The sequence below is a fragment of the Piliocolobus tephrosceles genome, chromosome 11 (genome assembly GCF_002776525.5).
Source record: "Piliocolobus tephrosceles isolate RC106 chromosome 11, ASM277652v3, whole genome shotgun sequence".
In the NCBI taxonomy this organism is placed as follows: Eukaryota; Metazoa; Chordata; class Mammalia; order Primates; family Cercopithecidae; genus Piliocolobus; species Piliocolobus tephrosceles.
This window is the reverse complement of record NC_045444.1, coordinates 105,330,280-105,352,281: the sequence shown is the minus strand read 5'-3', so window position 1 is coordinate 105,352,281 and position 22,002 is coordinate 105,330,280. Positions and strand designations below refer to the sequence as shown.

The 22,002-nt window shown below is 55.1% G+C and overlaps 1 protein-coding gene across 1 annotated transcript; it reads right to left on the bottom strand.

The window, feature by feature from the left end:
• Positions 1-5,649: 5,649 nt before the first annotated feature.
• WNT6 (Wnt family member 6) lies at positions 5,650-20,152 on the bottom strand. Its single transcript, XM_023217359.2, has 4 exons — positions 19,846-20,152; positions 8,584-8,804; positions 8,025-8,359; positions 5,650-6,474 (listed from the first exon to the last, which is right to left on the bottom strand). Exons 1-4 carry the CDS (start codon positions 19,923-19,925, stop codon positions 6,013-6,015), a joined length of 1,098 nt encoding a protein of 365 aa, XP_023073127.1. The 5' UTR covers positions 19,926-20,152; the 3' UTR covers positions 5,650-6,012.
• Between the last annotated feature and the right edge of the window lie 1,850 nt (positions 20,153-22,002).

Below are 22,002 nucleotides of genomic sequence, written 5' to 3'. Positions count from 1 at the left end.
AATACCAGCCTCGGCTCCCTAATACCGCTGAGATCTCTTCCTGTCCCTCCACCCCAACGGAACACGGAGCCCCTCCTCGATATAGGGCAAGTGTGCTGGGCCCAAGCAAGGGCCTGAGAGCCAGAAGGTAGGGGAAAGGCAGCTCTGCCTTCTGTTTCTGGTGCTAGCCTGGACCCTAATAGTGGATCCTGCTCCTGCCCTGTGCCCTCGGCATCCTCCTCTGTAAAATGGGCACAAGCCTCCCACACTTTACACACGCCCCCCTCTCTGAAGAGAGCCCCTGCTGGCTTAGAGACAAAACTATGGGAGCCTCTGGGCTCAGAGACAAAAAAGGGCCCATTCCTGGAATTGCCCATCCCTGGGGAATTGAAGGAGGGGGGTGGGGCCCTCCTTGTCCCCAGACTGTCAGGTGGTGGGGGCAGCCTGAGCAACAGCAGGCTGACGGCATACTCCCCCCTCCTTTCCCCCTCATCTCTGCCGGCAGCCACCGCAGCTGTCAGGAATTAAGGGCTTGAGGCTGCTGGGGGTGGGGGTGGGGCAGTGCGGGGTGGGGAGCAGTCTGGCTGGACTGCAGGAAAACAGCCAGGGGCAGCAAGCAGACTGCGTCAGCCAGAGCCTTATTTGACCCCAACTGCCCCCTGCCCTCCCCACTCTCCCCACCATGCTGCAGAAACGGGGACAGCTTGGGACTAGCATTTGGGAAGAGTAAGCGGTAAGGGTAGGGGTGGGACCAGACTCAACACAAGAGACAGGCACCAGCCCAGAATGGGAGAAGACACTAGCAAGCTGGACAGTCATGTTCTCACTGGCTGTTGGGGAAACTGAGGCCCTGAAAGAATTAGGAACATGACACAGGGAAGGGATTCATAATCAGCTTGCAGATGTCCTTATTTTTAAGCCTCCACTCACACTAGCATTTCCCATGCTTGATGCAGCACAAGTATTCCCTGGGGTGGGCCATTGCGGGAATGCAGATTCCAGGCCCCATGCAGTTGAATCAGCCTTTCCAGGGAAAGGCCTGGGGATCTGTCTTTCTAGCTAGCATCCCCAGTGATTCTGGTGGGGACTCCTTTTGAGAAATGCTGCTGACCTGGTTGAGGAGCTGATTTAGTTTCCTTTGGCATCTCTGATGAGGGGGGTCTCTTTGCTCCCCCACCTCCACTGTCTGTGAAATACAGAGATGCAAAAGAGACAGAGAAGACCTTTTCTTAAAAGAAAAAAAAAAAAAAAAACTCAGGAGGCAAATAGTGATTCCTGAGGCTTGCACTCAGGCGTGGCTCTGCCCTGGTGTCAGGAGGGTCTAGGAGTACCCAAGTCAGAGCACTTCTCAGTGAAGGGAGAGGAGGGTCTGTGTCAGTCCAGAGCCTTGGCAAGTATGTAGGTGAGGCCCAGAGAATGTCTGCAGCTGGGGTTCCAGCCCCATATGACCCACACCATGGCCAAGCCCCTATCGGCACCCCCTAGTCCCCACCCTGGCCCTGCCCTGGGCCCTGGCCCTCAGCCCAGCCCCAGCCCCCGCAGCCACCGCCTAAGACCACAATTACAGGGGCCACTGGGGGGCGGGGGAGCACTGGGGATGAAAGGCAGCTTGGAGAATGGTTCCAGCTGTGGCAGCTCTGGAGAAGGTCACAGGGAGGAAGGGCCGGGGAAGCACAGGGGTGAGAACAGGTGGGACCCTCACAACCCGAGCCTAGCCCAGTCCAGCCCCAGCCCAGTCCTGGTGCCCAGCTGGAGAAGTTTGTCTTGGTGTAGAAGAAAGCCAAGGAGCCATAGACCAATAGGGGGGCTCTTCATCCTGTTGTCCAGGCCTTAGGGGCCACCAACTCTCAGCAAGGTAAGGGGGAATGGCTTGCTGCTCCAGTCTCCCCAAACTCCTAATGTATTTGGTCATTGAAAGAGAAGGGAAATGTTCCCCGAGCCCGTGGTCTCAGGCTGACCCTAGGCCTTCCACTTGGCCTCCTCACCCATCTGCCTGTGTTCCGCCTGTTCCTGATGTGGTCACACGCACATCTGGGGTGCCTCTGTGCACTTCCCCCATCTCCCCAGTTCCACATGTCCCCTGCCACTCAGCCAGCAGGGGACTTTGATGGCTCAGACTGCCTGGGGCTGAGCAGCTGGATGAGCAGGGGTGGGTGGTGGTGGGAGCTCTACTTCCGGCCCCTTCCCAGGCAGCAGGGAGAGAGCACAGATCTATCTCAGGGCTCAAAGAAGATGAGGCTTGAAGTCCCAATGGTGCCTCCCGGGTCATCATTCCCAATCTTCATAGAAGGCAGTGCCCAGACGCCTTCAGGGCTTGGTCACAGAAGATGGACTAGTAACATGTGACCAGCAGTTTAAAGATGGAAGTGCATTCTCCCAATGTGCTAAAAAGCAATCAGGGACCCCTATTAGGTGATAGGAAGTGCTCAGAAAGGTTAACTGATTGACCAAGGTCACGCTAGCAAACGAGGCGTTTTTCATTGTACCATACTACTTCCTCTGAATTCCTTTTAACCTGCCTAGGGTGGTGCCAGTTCATGCCACTTTCCCAGCTTCCCTCTCTGGCATTGTGGAGGAAGAAGTCCAACATCATCCACCCTATCTCACCCCCTGCAGGACCCAGCAGTGGTAGAGACCGGAAGGCTGGCATCCCAGCCCTAGGACTGGGCCAGCCCAGACGTCTCAGACAGTCTGGAACCCTAGAAGCTTGACCCAAGCTGTTGGTAGGTCTCCTTGCTTCCTTTCAGTCCTATCCTCTCCTGCCCACCACTCCCTTGAGTTTCCCAGATGTCCTGCAGGTCATGTCTGTTCCTCTGTGTTAATAGAGAAGCTGGGCTCCGCATGCCCCCTGGTGGTCTCTGGGAGAAGTGCAGGAGTTTGGGTTTTGGGTTTGTTTTTGTTGTTGTTGTTTGAAGATAAGAGCAGAGCTTTGGGGAAGGCAGATCTGTGAATATAAACCTTACCCTCAGGGAGCTTCATTTATCCTCTATGTGGACCACAATGTATTTCCACTGTCTCCTTTGGTAAGTTAACAGAGTTTCCTTTGGTCAAGGAGTTCTAAGTCCAAATTCTCCATGACTTCTCTGAAGCCCAGACACCTGACCTGAGGGAGCCAAGAGGAGGCAGAAAGGAAAACCCTGGTGCCTCAACTTTCCCACTGCAGCCTGACACCCCTCCCCACCATGAACCTTGAGGGTTGAAGCAGGCTAGGTCACCGAGTGAATGCAGGGGCACTGCGGGGGAAGGACAGGGGTCCTGGAAGCCACGGTGAGGGTCTGTCACATCCAGAATGAGCTCCCTTTCCTTCTGTTTTATTTGAAGAACTGTGCTTTGCTCCCTATGCCCACCCCGCCCCCTGGGGTTCTAGAGAGGCAGTCAATCCCAGGCATCTCCCTAGACACCATCTCCCTGGACACCATTTTTGGTTCAGGAATAGGCAAATGACCAAGCTGAACTAAGCAAGGTCTTCCTTGGGACTTCTGTTGGAGACAACTGGGAAGGTCATTCTTCTTTTTTTGGATCTAAGACTGCATATAGAGCTGTCATGGAGAAAGTCTGCAGGAGGAGACAATGAGGACAGTATGCCAAGAGAGGCAGAGATAAGCAGAAACAATAGATGCAGAGGTGAGGGAGAGGGAAGGAGATGAGAAAGAAGCCTGTGACACCATGTGAGCCCCTGGGTTCAGTTGTACCTGAATTCAAATTAACCTCTGGACTTCCCCGGTATAAGAGCCATTCATTAATTCTGTTTGGCCTCAGCTAAAAGTCAGGTACCTTCATTTGCAATCAGGGCCTGCCCAATACCTGCAAAGCATCATATGTCTATCCCCATTCTCACAGTAACTATCATTTATTAAACATGTTTGACAAATTATGTATCATGAGCTATGCTACAGTCTTTCATATCTCAAAAAAAAAATTATCCCAACAATCCTGCGAGGGTGTGGGACAGATTATGATGGCTGCAAATTCTTTGCCACTCCTCCCATTGAGAGGTGGAATTAATTTTCCCTCCCTTTGAATTTTGCCTGGCTCTGTGACCTGTTTTGACCAATACAGAGTTACAGTGATGCTATGTAACTTCCAAAGCTGGACTTAAGAGACTTACAGCTTCTGCCTTCAAGTTTGGTACACTCTCTTTTAAAAGCCAGTCTTGGCTGGGTGCAGTGGCTCACGTCTGTAATCCCAGCACTGTGAGAGGCTGAGGCGGGCAGATCACAAGGTCAGGAGATCAAGACCATCTTGGCTAACACGGTGAAACCCCGTCTCTACTAAAAATACAAAAAACTTAGCCAGGCGTGGTGGCAGGCGCCTGTAGTCCCAGCTACTTGGGAGGCTGAGGCAGGAGAATGGCATGAACCCAGGAGGCGGAGCTTGCAGTGAGCCGAGATCCTGCCACTGTACTCCAACAGAGTACAGTGCGAGGACAGAGCGAGATTCCATCTCAAAAAAAAAAAAAAAAAGTCAGTCTTATGTAAGAAGTCTGACTATCCTAAGGCTAACGTGCAGCGAGGAAGCCCAAGTTAGCCACATGGAGAGAGTGAGAGCACAAGAGAAGCTCTGTGCCCTAGACATGTGAGTGGGGGCTTCTTGGACTGTCCAGCACAGCACAGTCAATACTCCAGCAGAATGCAGACATGTGAACCCAAGCCAAAGGTTCTGCTGTATAGAGTGGACCTACCGAGCTGAGTTCTGACAAATCATGACCTCAAAAATCCTGAGAAGCAATTACTTTGGGGTTGTTTGTTATGTAGCAACGGATAACTGAAACAGAGCGAAATCCCTTTGTATAAAGAAAATGAGGCTAACTTGGCCTATGCTGTAAAGTTCTAAGCAGCAGCACCAACTGCAAACCCAGAGTGTCTGACCCCAAAGCTCATGTTTTTTTTTTTTTGTCTTCCATAGCTTCATGGGGGAATCATTCCCCATTGCAGTATTTGGACTGGAGGAAAGTTGGAGGCTCTGAGTCCTGGAAGCTGGGCTATGCCCTCCCTCTTTCTCTCTGGAGGAAGATGAGAGCTCAAGCTTCAGCTCTGGAGAATCCAGAACTGCTCTCTGTCTCCTCACTTTCACCATTAGCTTCCCAAGAGGAACCAGAAGGAAGGAAATATCATTGGGTGCCAAGAGAAATGTTGGGACAAACTTGCTTCCTTTCCCTCTAAGTATGATTAGAAATGCTGTTCTGGGCAGTCTTTTCAATGTGAATGGGGGTGAAGTTAGTTTTGATGGTAACAAAACCTGGTGGAGCTAATAACATGTGTTCATCACATTCTACAGTTTATAAAGTGCTTTAATCCCATGGGCTTAAGTATCCCCAAAAATTTACCCAGAAATTCCCCAGGGGTCACAGAAACAGACACAGTCCCCTAAGAATTAAGACAAGGACGAGTTTGAGAGCTGAGCATACCATCGGAAGCTTCTGATGCCCCTGTCCCTTTAAAGAGGAATTGCTAGTTCTTCTCCGGCTTGCAGATCCAGGCCCTAGATGTGTGACAGGAGTGAACAAGAATAATACCAAGGGGGGATAGTGAGTTTCCAGGAGAGGCCAACCTGGTCGGGAGATAGGGACCCAGGTGATGGCCCCTAAGGTGCTAGTTCTAGCAAAACCACCATCTTCTGGAGCCTGGCAGCCTGAAGACGGGTCTCCCCCCAAACTGGGTCCAGCCCTAGTGGTTTCAATATCTTTATTGATACTAACCTCACCCACCATCCCGTGGCCAGCAGTTCTGGGGAGCCCAGTATCCAGAGGCCTTTAGACTGACTTGTTGGTTTCCTCCTAGAGGCCAAGGGGAGGGAGGACCTGTACAGTGTCCTTTAAACGCTCCCGGAGCGCCTTTTCGGGGCCGTCCGGCGCCCTGGGCCTTCGTAGGTGGGTGTTCCTCTCAAGTCCGTCGCCTCACCATTTCTAGAGGCATGGGAGTTGGGCTTGGGCAGGGAGAGGCTGGGCTCGAGCGGCGCCCGGTGCCGGTGCCCTGAGGTCCCGAAGGTGCGAGCCACCGCTGCGCGAAGTCAGTCTAGGCGCCGGGCGGCGGGTCAGAGGCAGAGGTTGAGCTCCTTGCGCACACGGCAGCGGTGGCACTGCACTACGCAGCACCAGTGGAAACGGCACAGGCAGTTCTCTTCGAGCTGCACGCTCTCCTGGCGGTGCCCGCGGCCGCAGCACAGCAGGTCGCAGCCACTGAGGTCCGGGGCGCTGCTATTGCAGGCGCGGCCGCGCGTGCCGGGGGAGCCGGTGCGTCGGTTGGGGGCGCAGAAGTCGGGCGAATCAGCGGCGTAGAGCAGGTCCGCTCGGCCCGGCGGCTTGAGCGTGCGCACGGCGGGCAGTAGGGCCTTGCCGTCGTTAGTGCCCATGACGCGTGAGGCGCCGTGGAAGCGCTCCAGCAGCCGCGCGCCCACCTCGCGAAACGGAGGCAGCTTCTGCCAGCAGGTTCGCAGCGCGCACGAGCCCGACAGCCCGTGGCATTTGCACTCGGTGCGCGTGTGGCTCCGCACGGCCTGCGGGGAGCAGAGGGGCGGACGCATGTGGACAGATGGGGGTGCAGGGAAGGGCCCAGTGGATGGACAGAAAATAAGATTGGGAATGGGAAGTGAAAGGAAGAGAGGAAAATGCAGACAAAAGAAGGAGACAACAAGTTCAGGAGGAGGAAATCAAGGAAAGGACAGCTCGGAAGGGAGGAGCAGGAGGAATGGTGAGGATGGAGTAGTATGATGATGACGAAGCGGGGAGACGGTGGACAATATGCAGCGCAGAGATTCCAGGGTCCAAAGCCAGGGGGTGGGGGAGAAAGCAGAATGGACAGCAGGGATGAGATTCTCTCTGGAGGAGGGGGGAGGTGGCAGTTGTGGAGGCCTAGCCCTCCTGCCAACCTGGCCCCCTCATTCCTACCCCTCACAGCCCCAGGCGGGGCTGAACAGAGATGCAGAGCCAGCCGCCTGGGCGTCTGTCTCCGCCACCCCGCCCCAGCCCTCTCGGCAGGTATGTGGGCCTGTCCGGACATTCCTCTTCGGGCCCCCTCCTCTCCCTGCCCGATGCCTCAGGCCGGAACCCTAGAGGACACGGTATGTATGGCGGTGTCCCTGGAGAACCCTAGAACTGAGGCATAGGGTGCAGGAGGGTCGGCTGGGAATGCAGTACTGAGAGTGGAACCCAGGCGGCCTCTCCCCTATTCACTGTTTGAAGCAGCGTCTAAGATTTCCAACCCCACCAAGGATTGATGGCTCAGAAGACCCAAGAAAATCATTTCTGGAAGCTCAGAATCCAGGGGTAGCCTGACCTTGTGTCCACAGCCTGAGTCTACCCTGCCCCCTCCTGGAACCATCACACCCAGACAAACTTCTTGCTCCTGAAGGAGAGCTCCTGGGGCTCTCCTCAATACAGAGGGGAGAGGAGAGGCTGCCATAGCTCTGGGCAGGTGAGACCTGGGCTGGGGTTGCTGGGCAGCCAGTTGGCAAGTGCCCAGAATTGGTCACAGCTGTCCCGGCCTCCACCTGACTCCCTCCAACCTCCACCAGATTGGTTCCCTGTCCTTCGCTCTTTTCCATTGCCCCTTAGACATGTTCAAACTCTAGGCCTCTCTCACTCCCCCTGACTTCCCTCTACCCAGTCCCCAGACCTTGCCCTAGCTTCTTTCCTGTCTTTCATCACCACCTTTGTTTTATTCCTCTGCCCCTGCCCAGGCATCTAGACCCCCTACCCACTGCAAGCTTTGCTTCACCTGTCCTGTCTTGAAGCTGTGCCCTCTCTACCTGGGGTCACTAAAGACCCTCAGTCCTATTCCCTGAGTATCCCTTCCCTATTCTGCCCACTGTACCACCCAGCATCTGGCCTTCTCAGACCCCCAAGTGACTCCTTCTTGAGGCTGGACACCCCTCATCCCACATGTCCATCCATGCTTGCAGCCCGTCTTTCCGCACATGCCCACTCCCCCACACATTAACGCCCCCTCCACCTACACGCCCTCACGCCTGCCCACACTTTCTCAAGCACGCTCCTGCGCGCACACTCACTTTTCCGCACACACTCACTCCGTCGTGCCCCTACGCACCAGCCGGCCCGCCTCGTTGTTGTGCAGTTGCACCAACGCGCGGATGTCTCCGCGTCCCCGCTTGTGCCGCGCGTCCATAAAGAGCCTCGACTTCTCGTCCCCGAAGTCCACGTCGTCGCCGCAGCCTCCCCACTCCCAGGCAGAGCTGCCTTCCGGGGAGCCCACGGGGCCAGGGGGTCCGGGGGTGCCGGGCAGGCCAGAGGGCCGGGGAGGGGCCCGCCCGCGGGGCGCCTGGCAGCCGCACTGCAGCAGTTCGCCCATGGAACAGGCCTGCGTGACGGCGTGGCTGGCGCCCGCCGCAGTGATGGCGAACACGAAGGCCGTCTCTCGAATGTCTGCGAATACAGAGAGGTGCAATCAGCACAGGCTGGGGCGGTCAGCTGGGGCCTGGGACCTGAAACCTGGGACCAGGGGCCTGGGAGGCAGGGTCCTTGCAGAGTGCCCAGACACATGCGACAGGGAAGTGGGGCTCAGGCAACTTCAGCGAACCAGCTCCCCACTCCTCGGGTCCCCCAGCCGGGAGAAAGCAGCCCCACTTCCACCCCCTCCCCACACTGACCCTGCTGCAGGATGCGTCCAAAGGCCTTGCTGTGGCTGGAGCAGTTCCAGCGGCGGAAGCGGAACTGGAACTGGCACTCTCGCACCCCGAGCCGGGCGCCCCGGGCTAGCTCTGCCACTACTTCTGGCTCAGCCTGGCACAACTCGGCCTGCCTCCCGGCCAGCCGCCGTGCCTTCCTGCAGATGCTGATAGGGTCCATAACCAAGGGACTGCCCACAGCCCTGGAAAGCAGATAATAGCAAGTCAAGGGTGTTACCCTTATAAGGGCTCGGGGTGGAAGGGAGGGAGACCAGCCCCACTTAGCCCCCAGCCGGGAGCTGAGACATGCCCTCCCACCTTACCCCCAAACTGCACTTGAGATTGTCCTGCCTGGCTCTCCTACTATTCCATGTCTGCGTCCCCTCTTAACTAGAGTCTATTCTGATAATTGCTACAGAGCAAAGATTCAATCTTATCTTCCTGCGCACATCTTTGTGAATAAATCCTTGTAGAAATTTGACTGAAGGTGAAGGCAGCTGGCACCAGGTAAACCAAAGTTAAAACTCAAACGTCTAGCCCAAAAGGGTGACAAGGAAAATAAATCACAGAAGAAAGATCAAGAAGGCCGTCAAGGGAAAGAAAGTATATGTCATCAAGAGACACCAAAGAAAAGTAAGCAGTATCAAGGAATGATATGGTCCTAGTGGACCACAAGCTGGATATGTGTCAGCTGAACAGCTGCAATGAAAGGCAAGAACAATCCCAGGAAGAGAGAATGCCACAAGATGTCGGAATGGCTAAGGAATGGAGCCTTGCTGAGAAAAGTCACACCCCCTCCGTAGCCCAAGTTTCTCCTTCTGTAAAATGGGTGTGTTGGGCTTTCATCTCTAAGGTGGGACCTCCTACCCTGATATCTTCTGTGTCCCTGAACTGGAGAGCAGGAGGAAGGAGCTGAGGGCCAGGTCTCTGAAGCATTGTTGGAAAGTAGGTGACACTGACCCTTCTCCTGCTCCAAGATCTGTGGCTTTTTTTTTTTTTTTTTTTTTAAATTGAGATGGAGTCTCGCTCTGTCACCCAGGCTGGAGTGCACTGGCGCGATCTCACCTCGCTACAACCTGCACTGCCCAGGTTCAAGCAATTCTCATGTCTCAGCCTCCCAAATAGCTGGGACTGGAGGCGTGCACCACCGCGCCTGGCTATTTTTTTTTTTTGTACTTTTAGTAGAGATAAGGTTTCACCATGTTGGCCAGGCCAGTCTCAAACTCCTGACTTCAGGTGATCTGCCGGCTTTGGCCTCCCAAAGTGCTGGGATTACAGGCATGAGCCACCACACATGGCCAAGGATCTGTTGCCTTCTCTGAGCAGAATGGCAGTGAACCAAGCCCTACCTATTGGGGTGACATCACTGCTGGGGGCCAGGCAATGTTTGGCTTGGTAGGGGAAGACTTCATGGGAAGTTTCATGCACTTCCAGAAATCCCTCCACTCCTGACCTTCGTTCTGCCTGTGGAGAGAGCTGACATTTTGTTTCTGTACAGCAGACCCCTGAAGGTTAATTCCATAGGGATTCACACCTGGGGAACCACTTTCATCAGCTTGCTCCTATTTGAACACTTAGCTGGGATCCCCATCTCAAAGGAATGAGTAGAGCATTTGGGAGCAGAGGGTAATTAGAGATCACCCAAAAGTTCTTCAGCAGAGGGCAGAAAAAAAAAACTGTGTGGGGGTAGGGGTCCCGAGAGATAGAAAACAGAGAATGCTGGTAGGTGGTGCCAGAGGTCAAGGTGGCCTACTTTTCAGTTTTGCTTTAGTGCATATCTGCCCCACTGTCCCCATTTGCTCCACAAGTACAGGCTGCCCAGGCATATTCTGGCTCCACAACAATGAAATGTGATGGTCTTAGAATAGAAGCAAGAGGAATTTAGGTCTTAAGGTAGAACTCTCAACACTAGGGACAGAGGTACTTGAAGAGGTGGTGCAGGAAGATGTGTAGTAAGCTCAGTCCTTTATGGTCTACAACACAAACACGTGTGTGTGCTCCTGCATTCTCACGGTGCGTGCACGCACTCACACACACACACAAAATCAGGTTGCTGCTGTCATCCTTACCCAAGTAGCTCAGGAACCAGATGTCTCTCAATGGAGAGGCTACAGTCCACATCTTCCTTCCTGTGTACTTAAGACCAGCCCAGCACTGGCCCCCACCCTTTCCCAGCCTAGATAAGTAAAGCAATGGAGGGTGGGTCAGGGCACCCCAGTGACCCAGTGACTTTTGAGAGTTGATTGGTCTCTATGGATCCATCAATCTATCTGTCCCTCTGCTGCCCATATATCCTACCTCATTATAAGAAGGATTGGAGGTAGCTTCCAACATGGCTGTGCAGGGTCAGGAGATAAGACTATGAGCTTTTTGAGCATTAGGACTGCCTTATTTTCCTTTGCATCTCCTGGAAGACTTAGGTACTTAGTTTATATCCTCCCCCAACCCCAATTTGTATTACAAATGAAATTGTAGAGTATGAATTCTGTGCTATAGGTGAATAATACCTGTAGTATATTATACAACAAACATCATTTAATATGTGGTTTTGAATGAATAAATAAGCCATCTAAGAGAAAGTTCTCACTTGAGCCCAGGGCCCTGTCCACATCTTATTTCATGACTCATAGTTTATTTCCTCAAATATGCTCTTTTCCCCCACTGAGAGTCAGAGGCAGGGAATGAGTCCTCTCTACAGTCGTCCAGCTCCTTATGTCTGGGGCTCCACCTGTGAGTCGGAGACTCTGCAAGCTCATCTTCCCCACCCCCGCTGCCCCTACTTCTAAGTTCCCCAGCCCCTCCTCCTCAACCCTGCCCTCTGCTAACTCCCTACTTTCCCAGGGTTGACTGGCTTTATCTTCCCAAGGTTACTCTACCCCATCCTTCTCCTCTCCCTCCTCCTCCCTTAAGAAGGCAGGAGGGAGTGGAGATGAGCAAGACAGAAAGACAAAAACCTCTTGACCTTCTCTGTTTCACAGGGATAGAGACAGGGAGAATCATGAGGAGTATGGAGGCCAGGGACTTTCAGGAAGTGGGGCTGGGGCTGGGGGGCTGCCCCAGAGCCAGTTCCTGGTCTGGGTCTGGCTCCCCAGGCTGGCTGGCTGCCTGGGAACTAGACTTGTTTACAAGCTGGTCAGGGGGAGGGATGGGCAGTAGTAGCAGCTAGAATCCCAAGGGACCAGTTTGTTCCCTGCCCTCCTGTCCTTGCTCCCATCCTAAATACATAGGAAATGAAACTCCAGAAGGGGCGTGGCAGGGGGCATTGGGCAAAACACCAAGCTTTGCTTCCGATCTCTGGTTTCTGTCAACTCTGTGTGGGCTGAGCCACTCTGAGCAAGTCAGTTCCCTTTGTGGGCTTCAGAAAAACTGAGGAGTTAGCATGAGAGACTCACATACCCCCTATAACTTTGGCTTTTGACACTACATCAAGTAATATCTCCCCCATCCCCACCCACATTTCACCTTCTTTCCTTTATGCCTCCTTAGAGAGTGAACTCTGCTTTTCAGGCCTTTGGGTGAGCATTGGCCTGGGATCAGCCCAGAGAAGATGTGCTCCTTTGGGAGAATTTGCCTGTTTTGGGGCCTGACACACAGTGGTGGTAGGGAATACACAATATATAGGATCTGGGATCCTCATCAAACAGCCATTCCTGGGCATAGAAAAAAATGAGGCTACCCTTAAAAGAAATAAGTTGCGGACAAGAAGGGGCAAGCCTATGGATGGTCATTGTAACCGGCTTGGCCTGCACCAAGGTCTCTCTACTAAGGACCATGGTTGGTAGGATCAATTGCCCAGGGATGTGGTATCAGGGGCCAGCCAGTCCCTGTTGGCAACATCTGTAGACCTAAGCCCTGGAGGTCCTAGATTTCTGGCCTAACCTACCTTTCCATCTCTTGAGTCAGAGGGACAAGAACAATGTCAGAAATCCCCCAGTTCAGCCCCACCCATCTCACCCTCGTTATGCAGATGAGCAAGACGGAAGACAACTGACTCTGGCCACTGGTGGGGGGATCCCTATTGCAAGACACAGTAGATGAATATTTCAAACACAAACAGTGCTGTGGGGAAATGGGCATGTTAGATATCATAAGACTTCCGGTGGCCTCCCACAGCATCCTCCACACAGCCCTGTACTCCTAGCAGGGTTGATTAACTCCAAATATATTCCAGATAACATCGCTAAACTTCTGGACTCAGACCCACCCTAAGTCATCAAAATCTTAGCATCTCTCCAAACTCACCTCAGATCCCACTTGCCCTAAGGAGCCTCCCTGGGCCCCAATCCCCACCGACCTTCCTCCATGCATCTCCCAAGGTGTCACTCATTTGTGGGGGGGGAGGGGAGTGTCTGTTATCCTGCCAGTGGTATAATTAATTTTTCATGTTTGCTTGTCTTATCTTTCCAAGTAGGTAGAAAACTCATCAAAAGACAATAAGCTCATGCATGGGCATTCATGGAGTACACTCAGGGTCTTTTGGGATCCACCAGACTTGAGTTTGGATCTGGGCTCTGCCATTTGCTTGTTCTATGATGTTGAGTGAGTCCCTAGCATGTGAAGTTGGCACTTAGTCTTCATTAGATGGATGATGAGACTTAACCTCCTGAGCCTCAGTTTCTTCAACTGTCAAATGAAAATAGTAATATCCACCTCCCTCCCAGATTACAGATGCAGAGAACCTGTCCAGAGAGTGGGCTTCCTCCAACTACTGGTGTTTGTCTTCCCACTCACACCCTTATTCATCTTTTGAGCCTGCCCAGTTTAGGGCAAACTGTAGGGTGCAGGCAGCATTGTGGATTCCCAAGAACACCCTTTTCTCCAACTCTCTGCTATTTCTTCTCAGCCTGGATCCCTGCGTTCTCCTCCTCCTCCGTCCAGCCCTGCTCCTGGACCAAATGCACCCTCTAGGACCCTCCTCTTCCCCAGCAGGCCCTCCTGGGTGGATCACTGAGGCCAAAGGGATCACACACAGCCCACTGGCTGCCCAATGCCTTCTGAAGGATCTCCAAGTCAGCCTCCCTCTATTTCCCCGCCCCTACTCCTAAGGTCCCCACACTGACCCCACCTCCCACAAGCCAGCAGAGGGAGCCCTGAGCCCTGGGGCTGTGGGTGGGGGTGGGGGAGGTGGGTGGTGGAGAAGGGGCAGAAAAATGTTGCCTGACGGCTGCTGACTGCTGAGGCGGCTGGGCCCGGGCCTGTGCCCGCCCGCCTGTCCTGTCCTGCTCTGTCTAACTCGGTAATTACTGCTCCCCCTCCCCCAGCCCCTACCCCCACCCAAACCACCACATCAAAGCCAGTGATGCCCAGCTCCATTAACCCCTGCCTCCCCACTGCCCCCCAGCTACCCTATCCCTCCGTCACCACTCCTAACTCAACTTGGTTCCCTCTGCCCTTCCTCACCCGTCTGTCTTCATCACTCTTAGGAGAAGTGGACGCATTCCCTTCTCTGACAGACTTCGCTGTGCAATGGGCTTCCTATTGGTCAGGGCTGCAGCAGGCGAAGGTGCCCCAGGAGACTGTCCTGGGCCCTCTACTCGCCCATATCGGGGTGGGGAGCACCTATCTGAGGGTGGGACAGGGGAGCAGGAGAGGCCTGTGAAAGATCCTATGCCCCTTTCCTGATCTCCCACCCCCTTACAAGAATGAGGTACTGAGCCAGAGGTGGACTCAGTCTGGCTCTGAGCTGCCTGGATTCTGGGTGGCCAGGGGCAAGTCATCTTTTCACTGGCTGTCCATGACCTTGCCGCCCTCACGTGTAAGTGAAAATATTGGACCTGATTATCTCTAAGTGCTTTCTAGATCTACTTTCTAGATTAAACAGAGGTCTCGGAGCTGGAGGAACCAGCCAGAGAGGCCAAGTGGAAGCCTCCCAGAGGCCTTTCTCTCCCTCAGCTCCTCCTCCAGCAGTTCTGGAGAAGCACCCGAGGGAGTGCCTGGCCTAGGCAGGAAGGAGGGTGCAGGCTGGGGGTGCTGTCACTGACCCACAAAGGACAGGCATCTATGTTCCGAGTGCCTCTGGCCACCCTTCCGCCAGCCTGACAACCCTGCCCTCGCCTCATCCCCTCCACAGTGGCATTTCTCCATTATAGTGCACATTCTGGAACTCCCCCCTTGCTGGGCCTGGTGAGCAAACCTCCTGCTAACCTCTCCCCACCAACTCCTGGCTTCTGATGAGAAGAGGGCAGGAGGGGGCTGCACCCCCCAGGAAACGTCTCAGTGCCAGAACTCTGGTGGGCTCAGGGCATGCTCTGGCCTGGATTGGGCCAGCCTCCTTCTGCCCCTGCCCTTTTCTGCTCACAGCCCCATTGTCTCCCTTCAGGGGAAGCTGCCAAGGCGGGAGGCCTGGACGGGGGAACGGATGGCTAACCCACCCCCTTCTGCACCCCACCCTGGAGCTCAGCAGGGGCCAGCAACAGGACTGCCCGCAATGGGTCAGGGCCCCAGATAAAGATAGGATGGGAAAGGGTGGTCAGGCCCAGCCTGGGTTGGGGGTGGCAGCTAGAAAACCTGACTGCCACAAAGAACCAGGGTCCTTTCCCTGCCTCCCTGTGGGGCCAGATGAGGCTGTCCTAGGCCTCTGGCTCCCATTTCCTTTTCCAGGAGGGGGGTGGGTGAAAGACAAGATGGGATGGGGGAAGGGAGTGACACTGGGTGGTGTTTTCCCTAGTGGAACAAGGGGAGGGTTAGTTTCTTTCATAGAAAATATAAAACAGGACTGGGCACAGTGGTTTATGCCTGTTATCCCAGCACTTTAGGAGGCTGAGGCAGGCAGAAGACTTTAGGTGAGGAGTTCAAGATCAACCTGGCCAACATGGTGAAACCCCGTCTCTACTAAAAATACTAAAAAATTAGCTGGCGTGGTGGCAGGCACCTGTAATCCCAGCTACTCGGGAGGCTGAGGCAGGAGAATCACTTGAACCCAGAAGACAGAGGTTGCAGTGAGCTGAGATCGCACCCAGCGATGCGCACTCCAGCCTGGGTGAGTGCAGGGTGATCGCACCCAGCGATGCGCACTCCAGCCTGGGTGGGTGCACTCCAGCCTGGGTGAGAGAGTGAGACTCTGTCTCAAAAAGAAAAAAAGAAAAGAAAGGAAAGGAAAGGAAAGGAAAAGAAAAAGAAGAGAAGAGAAAAGAAAAGAAAAAACAGAAAGAGGAAGAGAGAAGAGAGAGATTGATTTGACCATTCTATGAGAGTGAGCTATTTTCTACATTCATTGATTGGAGGTATAAATAACGATGGATCAGATGTTGTAAAGAACTTCCTGGGGGTGGGCAAGACTGGAGCAGGGAGCAGAGCAGAAGCGGGGAACTGGTGACTTGGAAGCTCTCCTTCTCTGCCTTACTCCCAAGACAGGGTCTGACAGGGCCACAGCATAGGCTGGATGACCTGGATACAATGAGGCTGGACAAGATGACTTCCAGAGAGTCTGGCCAATGTCCTGGAATCTGGGATTCTGTAATTCACAAAGATATGATTACAGATGAGAGAAAGACAGAGAGGCTGGAAGTAGAGTTTATTTTTATCGATTGATTGATTGAGACAGAGTTTTGCTCTGTCACCCAGGCTGGAGTGCAGTGGCATGGATCTCAGCTCACTGCAACCTCAGCTCCCCAGGTTCAAGCGATTCTTCTGCCTCAGCCTCCCGAGTAGCTGGGATTACAGGCACCCACCACCACTCCTGGCTAATTTTTGTATCTTTAGTAGAGACGGGGTTTCACCATGTTGGCCAGGCTGATCTTGAACTCCTGACCTCATGTGATCTGCCCACCTCAGCCTCCCAAAGTGGTGGGATTTCAGGACTGAGCCTCTGTGCCTGGCCTGGAGGCAGAGTTTAGAAAGCATGCATCACATTGGAGTAAGGAGGGGGGAGTGAAAAAGGTGGGAGAGAAACTTCTCAGGAACCTGGAGTCAGGTCTCCAAGCCAATTCCAAGGGCATGGGCCACACCCCTGCAGGACTCCCCTTTCCTGACCAAGATAGTCGAGTCACTCAAAGGTCCTGGGGTCCTCTCTGCTTCCAGCCTGGCTGCTGCTAGAATATCAGAGTGGGATGTAGGAGGCTGCTGCAGCTGCTTTCCTGGCCAGCACTGGAGCTCTGACCTGGCCAGGATTCTCTGACAAGTAGGGAGAAGAAGGCCAGTGAAAGCAGGTCCTGGGCATCGGAGAACAGCCTGGAAGTCCCTACTGGGAAAGATGCCAGCTGAAGTGAGACTGGGGGGTTGGGGGAGTGGAAAAGCCTCAGGCCAGTGGGAATTATTGGTCCAACCCATCAACCCAAACTTGACCTTGGAGGGCACTGGTGGGGTGGGGAGGGGTCAGGAGTGTAAGCAGAGTCAAAGATCCAGGGGAAGGGGGTCTGGGCTCAGACCAAAGAGATGAAGTGTCAGAAATAGACAGGTGACCAGGCGCAGTGGCTCACGCCTGTAAGCCCAGCACTTTGGGAGACCAAGGTGAGCGGATTGCTTGAGGCCAGGAGTTTGAGACCAGCCTGACCAACATGGTGAAACTTTGTCTCTACTAAAAATACAAAATTTCACCAGGCATGGTGGTGGGCACCTCTAATCCCAGCTACTCAGGAGGTTGAGGCAGGAGAATCATTTGAGCCAGGAGGTAGAGGCTGGCGTGAGCCAATATTGTGCCACTGCACTCCAGCCTGGGCGACACAACGAGACTCCGTCTCAAAAAATAAAAAATAAAAGAAGTTGGGCATGGTGGCTCATGGCTGTAATCCCAGCACTTTGGGAGGCCGAGGTGGGCAGATCACTTGAGGTCAGGAGTTTGAGACCAGCCTGGCCAACGTGGTGAAACCTTGTCTCTACTAAAAATACAAAAACTAGCCAGGCATGGTGGTGGGCGCCTGTAGACCTAGCTACTTGGGAAGCTGAAGCAGGAGAATCACTAGAACCCGGGAGACAGGTTGCCATGAGCCAAGATCGCACCACTGCACTCCAGCCTGGGCGACAGAATGAGACTCTGTCTCTAAATAAATAAATAAATAAATAAACAAACAAATAAAAATAGAAATAGAAATAAAGAAAGAAAAACAAAATAAATAGAGGAGAGTGAAGGGGCCAAGGCAGGCAGGAGAGGCTCATTCCCTCTGAGGCACATCTGAGCAAGGCAGTTGGACACCTTATCACGGGGGCCCCTCACTCCTCACCCGGCACAGCCTGCAGCTGTGGCCATGAAGGCCTCTGTGTTCTCCCACACCTGCCCGTGTCACCTCCTCCCCCACTCCCTTCTTCCTAGCTTCAGGGTCAGTCTCTCAGGGACCAGGCCGCTCTCCTTTGGCTTGGCTGCCACCCAGGAGTCCCTCCTGAACAAAGGAACCCCCACAGATATAGAGCCCAGAAAGGTGAATCAGCCAGTCCAACGACACTCCACAGACCCGTCTCCAGCACCAACACTCTCCTTGGCCTCAGGACTCCTAAAGACAAGGTACCTGCCTTCCAAGAGCAGGGAAGAGAGACCTAAAGGACTGTTGTCAGCCAAATGCAGTAACTAGCATAGTTGCCCAATGTATGTGATACAGTGGGAGCACAGAGAAGGCAATGGAAGGAGGACAAGGGGGCAGCTTCAGGGTGGAAGTGGTATTTTAACTGTAAGGATAAGAATGATTTGGACAGACGGGGAGAGAGGGGAAGGAAGACAATGGCCATCAGGAAGGGACTCCATCCCCACACCTTGAAAAAGGGCAAAGTTAGGAAAGGCATTTATGGGGAAAAGAGATTCCTTTACAACATTTTCCTTGAAACCCTGGATTTTAAATTTAAATGAATCCCCTTTTTCAATCCTGGGGACCCTGGCCAGGAGAAGCTGGGTTGTGAGGAGGGCACCGCACATACTAAGTACCTCCTAAGGTCCTATTTTTCTAGACATCCTCCTACCTAACCTTCCCAGCAAGCCTGCCAGGTAGGGAGACTGTTATCCTATTTCCAGTCAAGACTGAGAGATAGGGAAAGGAAGTGACTAGCCCAAGATCACGAACATAATGTTTAGATCTTAGATCTATCTGCTTCGAAGCTGCCACTGCATTATACTAAGCCGGATCAAAGGGCCTATGTTCCCTCGTTGGGACCTGGGTCGTCCTCGGTTCGCCCCTTCCGTGACACTCGCGTGGGACGGCTCTCCGCATCACGGAGGATTGCGGCCCGCCGCTCCCTGTGTGGGCATCCTACTCCCTATCTCTCCGGAGCACCGGGATCTGCCTCTCTTCCAAATCTGGAGGGCGAGGGAGGAGCGGAGGGTCGACATCCAGCCAATCACGTGGCAATATGCAAATAGGCACGACCCTGCCTTCTTAGGATTGGCTAACCCGTAAGCGTTATAGTCCAAGTCCCTCCTCTCTAAACACTGAGCTATTCCGGGCGAGGGTTTGCGGCTCTGGAGACCAAGGGGGAAAAAAGTCCCCTGGATCTGGATCTCAGAGCCATCCCGGCCGGGCACCCTCCTTCCCCGCTCCGGCCCCACCCCCAGGGCTCGAAGCTCCCGCAACCTTCACTGCCTAGGTGTCCCTTCTAGCTAGGGCCAAGCCTGGGAAGACGCCCCCGTCCCTTGGCTGACCAGGCCCCTCTCCCTTCCCGCAGGACCTTCCCGGTCCCTTATCTCCCAGCCTGCACATTTTTTTTTCAGTCATGACCCCCACGTCTGCAAGGGCTGGGCGCCTGGGTCCCGTTCCTTCCTCTCCTCCTTTTCCTTGCTCGGGGAGGACGAGGTAGAGAAAACCAGGGTCCTAACCCACTTTCCCTTTTATATTCCCTCTCTCGCCACTACGGCCCACTCCACAGGAGCCCGGAGAGAAGCTGGTGTGTTGGTAGGCAAAGCAGGGCGGGGAAGGGGCAGCTGTGTGGCCCTCTCTGCCTTGTAGCTTCCCACCTTGTTCCTGCCTTCTCCAAATTCAGCCCCCTACCCTGAATCCAGGGCCCTCCTCACACATTCTTTTCCTCGGATATGTGTCTTCCCGAAAGCTCTTTCCTACCCACCCGCCTGTTCTTTGGTGAGCTGGGTGAGCGCATAACTTGGCGGGGGGCGGGGGGGGGGGAGAACCCGGGAGGAGGAAACACAATAGAATGTGCCCAGGGGTTAGGAACCTTGAAGTTGCGTTCAGAAAGGCCCCCGGTGGAGGCCAGAAAGCTGGGCTCCGAAAGCAGGTAGAGCCCGGAGGCTGCGGAACACCCCAATCGGTCCTGGGTCCCGGGGTCCCCACCCTCCAGCGTCCAGAGCCGCTCCAGGACAGCCGGACTCACCACCACAGTCCGCCGACGTGCGCTGGGCACAGGAGCAGCAGCAGCAGCAGCCCGAGGCGGGAGGGCGCGGGCGGCAGCATCGTGACCGCCCTACGGCCGCCGGGGTGGGCAGGGGGCGAGGCTGCGGAGCGAACCGCGGCGCGCGAGGGCCCGGGCTTCAGGGTGAGCGCGGCGAGCTCAACCGCGGCGGCCGGGAGGCGAGGGCTCCGGCGGCGGCGGGGGGGCCCATCCCGGGCGAGGAGGGCGCGGCGGAGGCGGAGAGCGTACGGGGCAGCCAGCGCCTGTGTCTCCTGCGGAGCTCGCTCGGGAGAAGAAATCAGAGCCGGGGGCGGGGGTGGGAGGGGAGCGGGGCCGAGGCGGGGGCGGGGGGCAGGGGGCCGAAGGGGGGTGGCAGTTGCGACAGTCAGGCGGCGGGACTCTCGGGAGCGAGCCGTGCGCCCCGGGGCGGCGGGCGCGGAGCGCGGTGGAGGGCGGGAGCGGGGTGCCGGGGCGGGGCCCAGCGCGCTTCTGGCTGTGGGACCCGCCCGCCTCGCCCCCTCGCCTCGCCTCTCCCGGACTTCGAGCCCCCCGCCGCTCGCGGCCGCCAGGAGTCCGGGGCAAGGAAGAGCGGGGAAGAAGAGTAGAGAGGGATGAAGGGGGGAGAAAGAGGAGCTGAGGAATGGGGGACGGGCTGGAAGGGAGACGTTTGACAGGTTTGTTGACTGTAAAGAGAGAAAACTTCCCAGGAATGAGGGAGTTTGGGGCGGGGGGCGGTGCAGAGGGAGATGCTGGCGCGGAGGCAAGAGAGGAAGTTGGCCTGGGGCGCGGGGTGCTCCGGCGAGGGTTGTCAAACTGGACAGCCCGAAAGGCGGATGCTGAAGGGGTGATCTCTTTCCGTGTCCCTCTTCGGTGCTGCACGCCCCTTCCTCAGCCTCTCCTTGAAGAAGGGAGGAAGCCATGGGCCTCCGCTCTCGCTACCCAGCCATTCCACCTCTCAAGCCCGCGTTCCGGGGCGGGGAGGTGGGGGAAATGAGACGGCAAGAGGAGCCACTCCAGGGCGTGCGCGCAAGCGCTAGCACGTGTAAGCGAGCGGGAGAATGGAGGTCGCAGACTTTCAAGAGATCGAGGGGTCAGAATTCGCTGCAGCCCGGCCTCCCGTGTCCACGGGTCTCTGCCTCGAGTTCCTCCCCCAACCTGGCCCGGGTAGAAGGGATGGGAGAGCCAGCTGCAGGTGAGATGGCGTTTATCTGATTTTCTAATGCCACAAAAATGTCTTTGATGCCCCAGCCCCCTCCCCATGGGGGGGAGGAGATCAAAGGCTCCTTGGGGAGGAGGGACAGCTCCATTCATCACGCCATTCAGCTGGCAGTGGGCAGCAGCCCCTGCCCCTCCAGCCCCTGACGTGCCCCAGGGTGCTGAGGGACAGGTGGTGTGGGACATTCTGCCTGCCACTACCATTAAGAGCAACCATCAACCTTTAAGGCTGTCCTGGAGTGGGGAGAACAGATCAAGTCCCTATGACAGAAACGTCAGGTGCCCAGAAGAAAACTCCTGGTTGTTGGGAGAGAGGGGGACCTGAACGTGGGGACTGAGGTCACTTCCAAGAGAGACAAACAGACTTAACAGACTTGGTGACCAGAAAGAGAAGACAAGATCATGAGTCACCCAGAGAGGGGGGGACAAATAGATCAAGATGAGGCCAAGGGGCTAAGGCAGGTGACCCCAGGGGAGGAGGCAGATGGGGGAAGGAATGAGCAGACAGAGATGAAAGAACTGGAGAAGTGTTGGCCTTGCCTGCGAGCAAGCTCCGTATCAAGGCTCTGGTGTCCAGTCTGCATCAGCTCAACCCCTTGTACTGGATACAGAGAGTTCTGATGAAGGGACTAGGACACACTAAAGAAGGGGAACGGGGGAGTCATAGAGAGAGGGTCTGGTCCAAGCACTGCCCTCTCCCATTTTAGCCTTTAACAGTATCCAAATCCCACGCACAGCCCCTGCACCTAGTAACTTTGCACACAGTTGCTGTTTCTACGGGGCAATGCCAATCTGGACAGTTACTACAGGTCAATGCTAACTTTGGGCACTACACATTCAAAGACATACCCAGGTTGGGTGCACGCTCCGGCCATGTGGTACCAAATAGCCAGCTAGAGAGGGCTTTGGGGGTCCCTGGAGGCT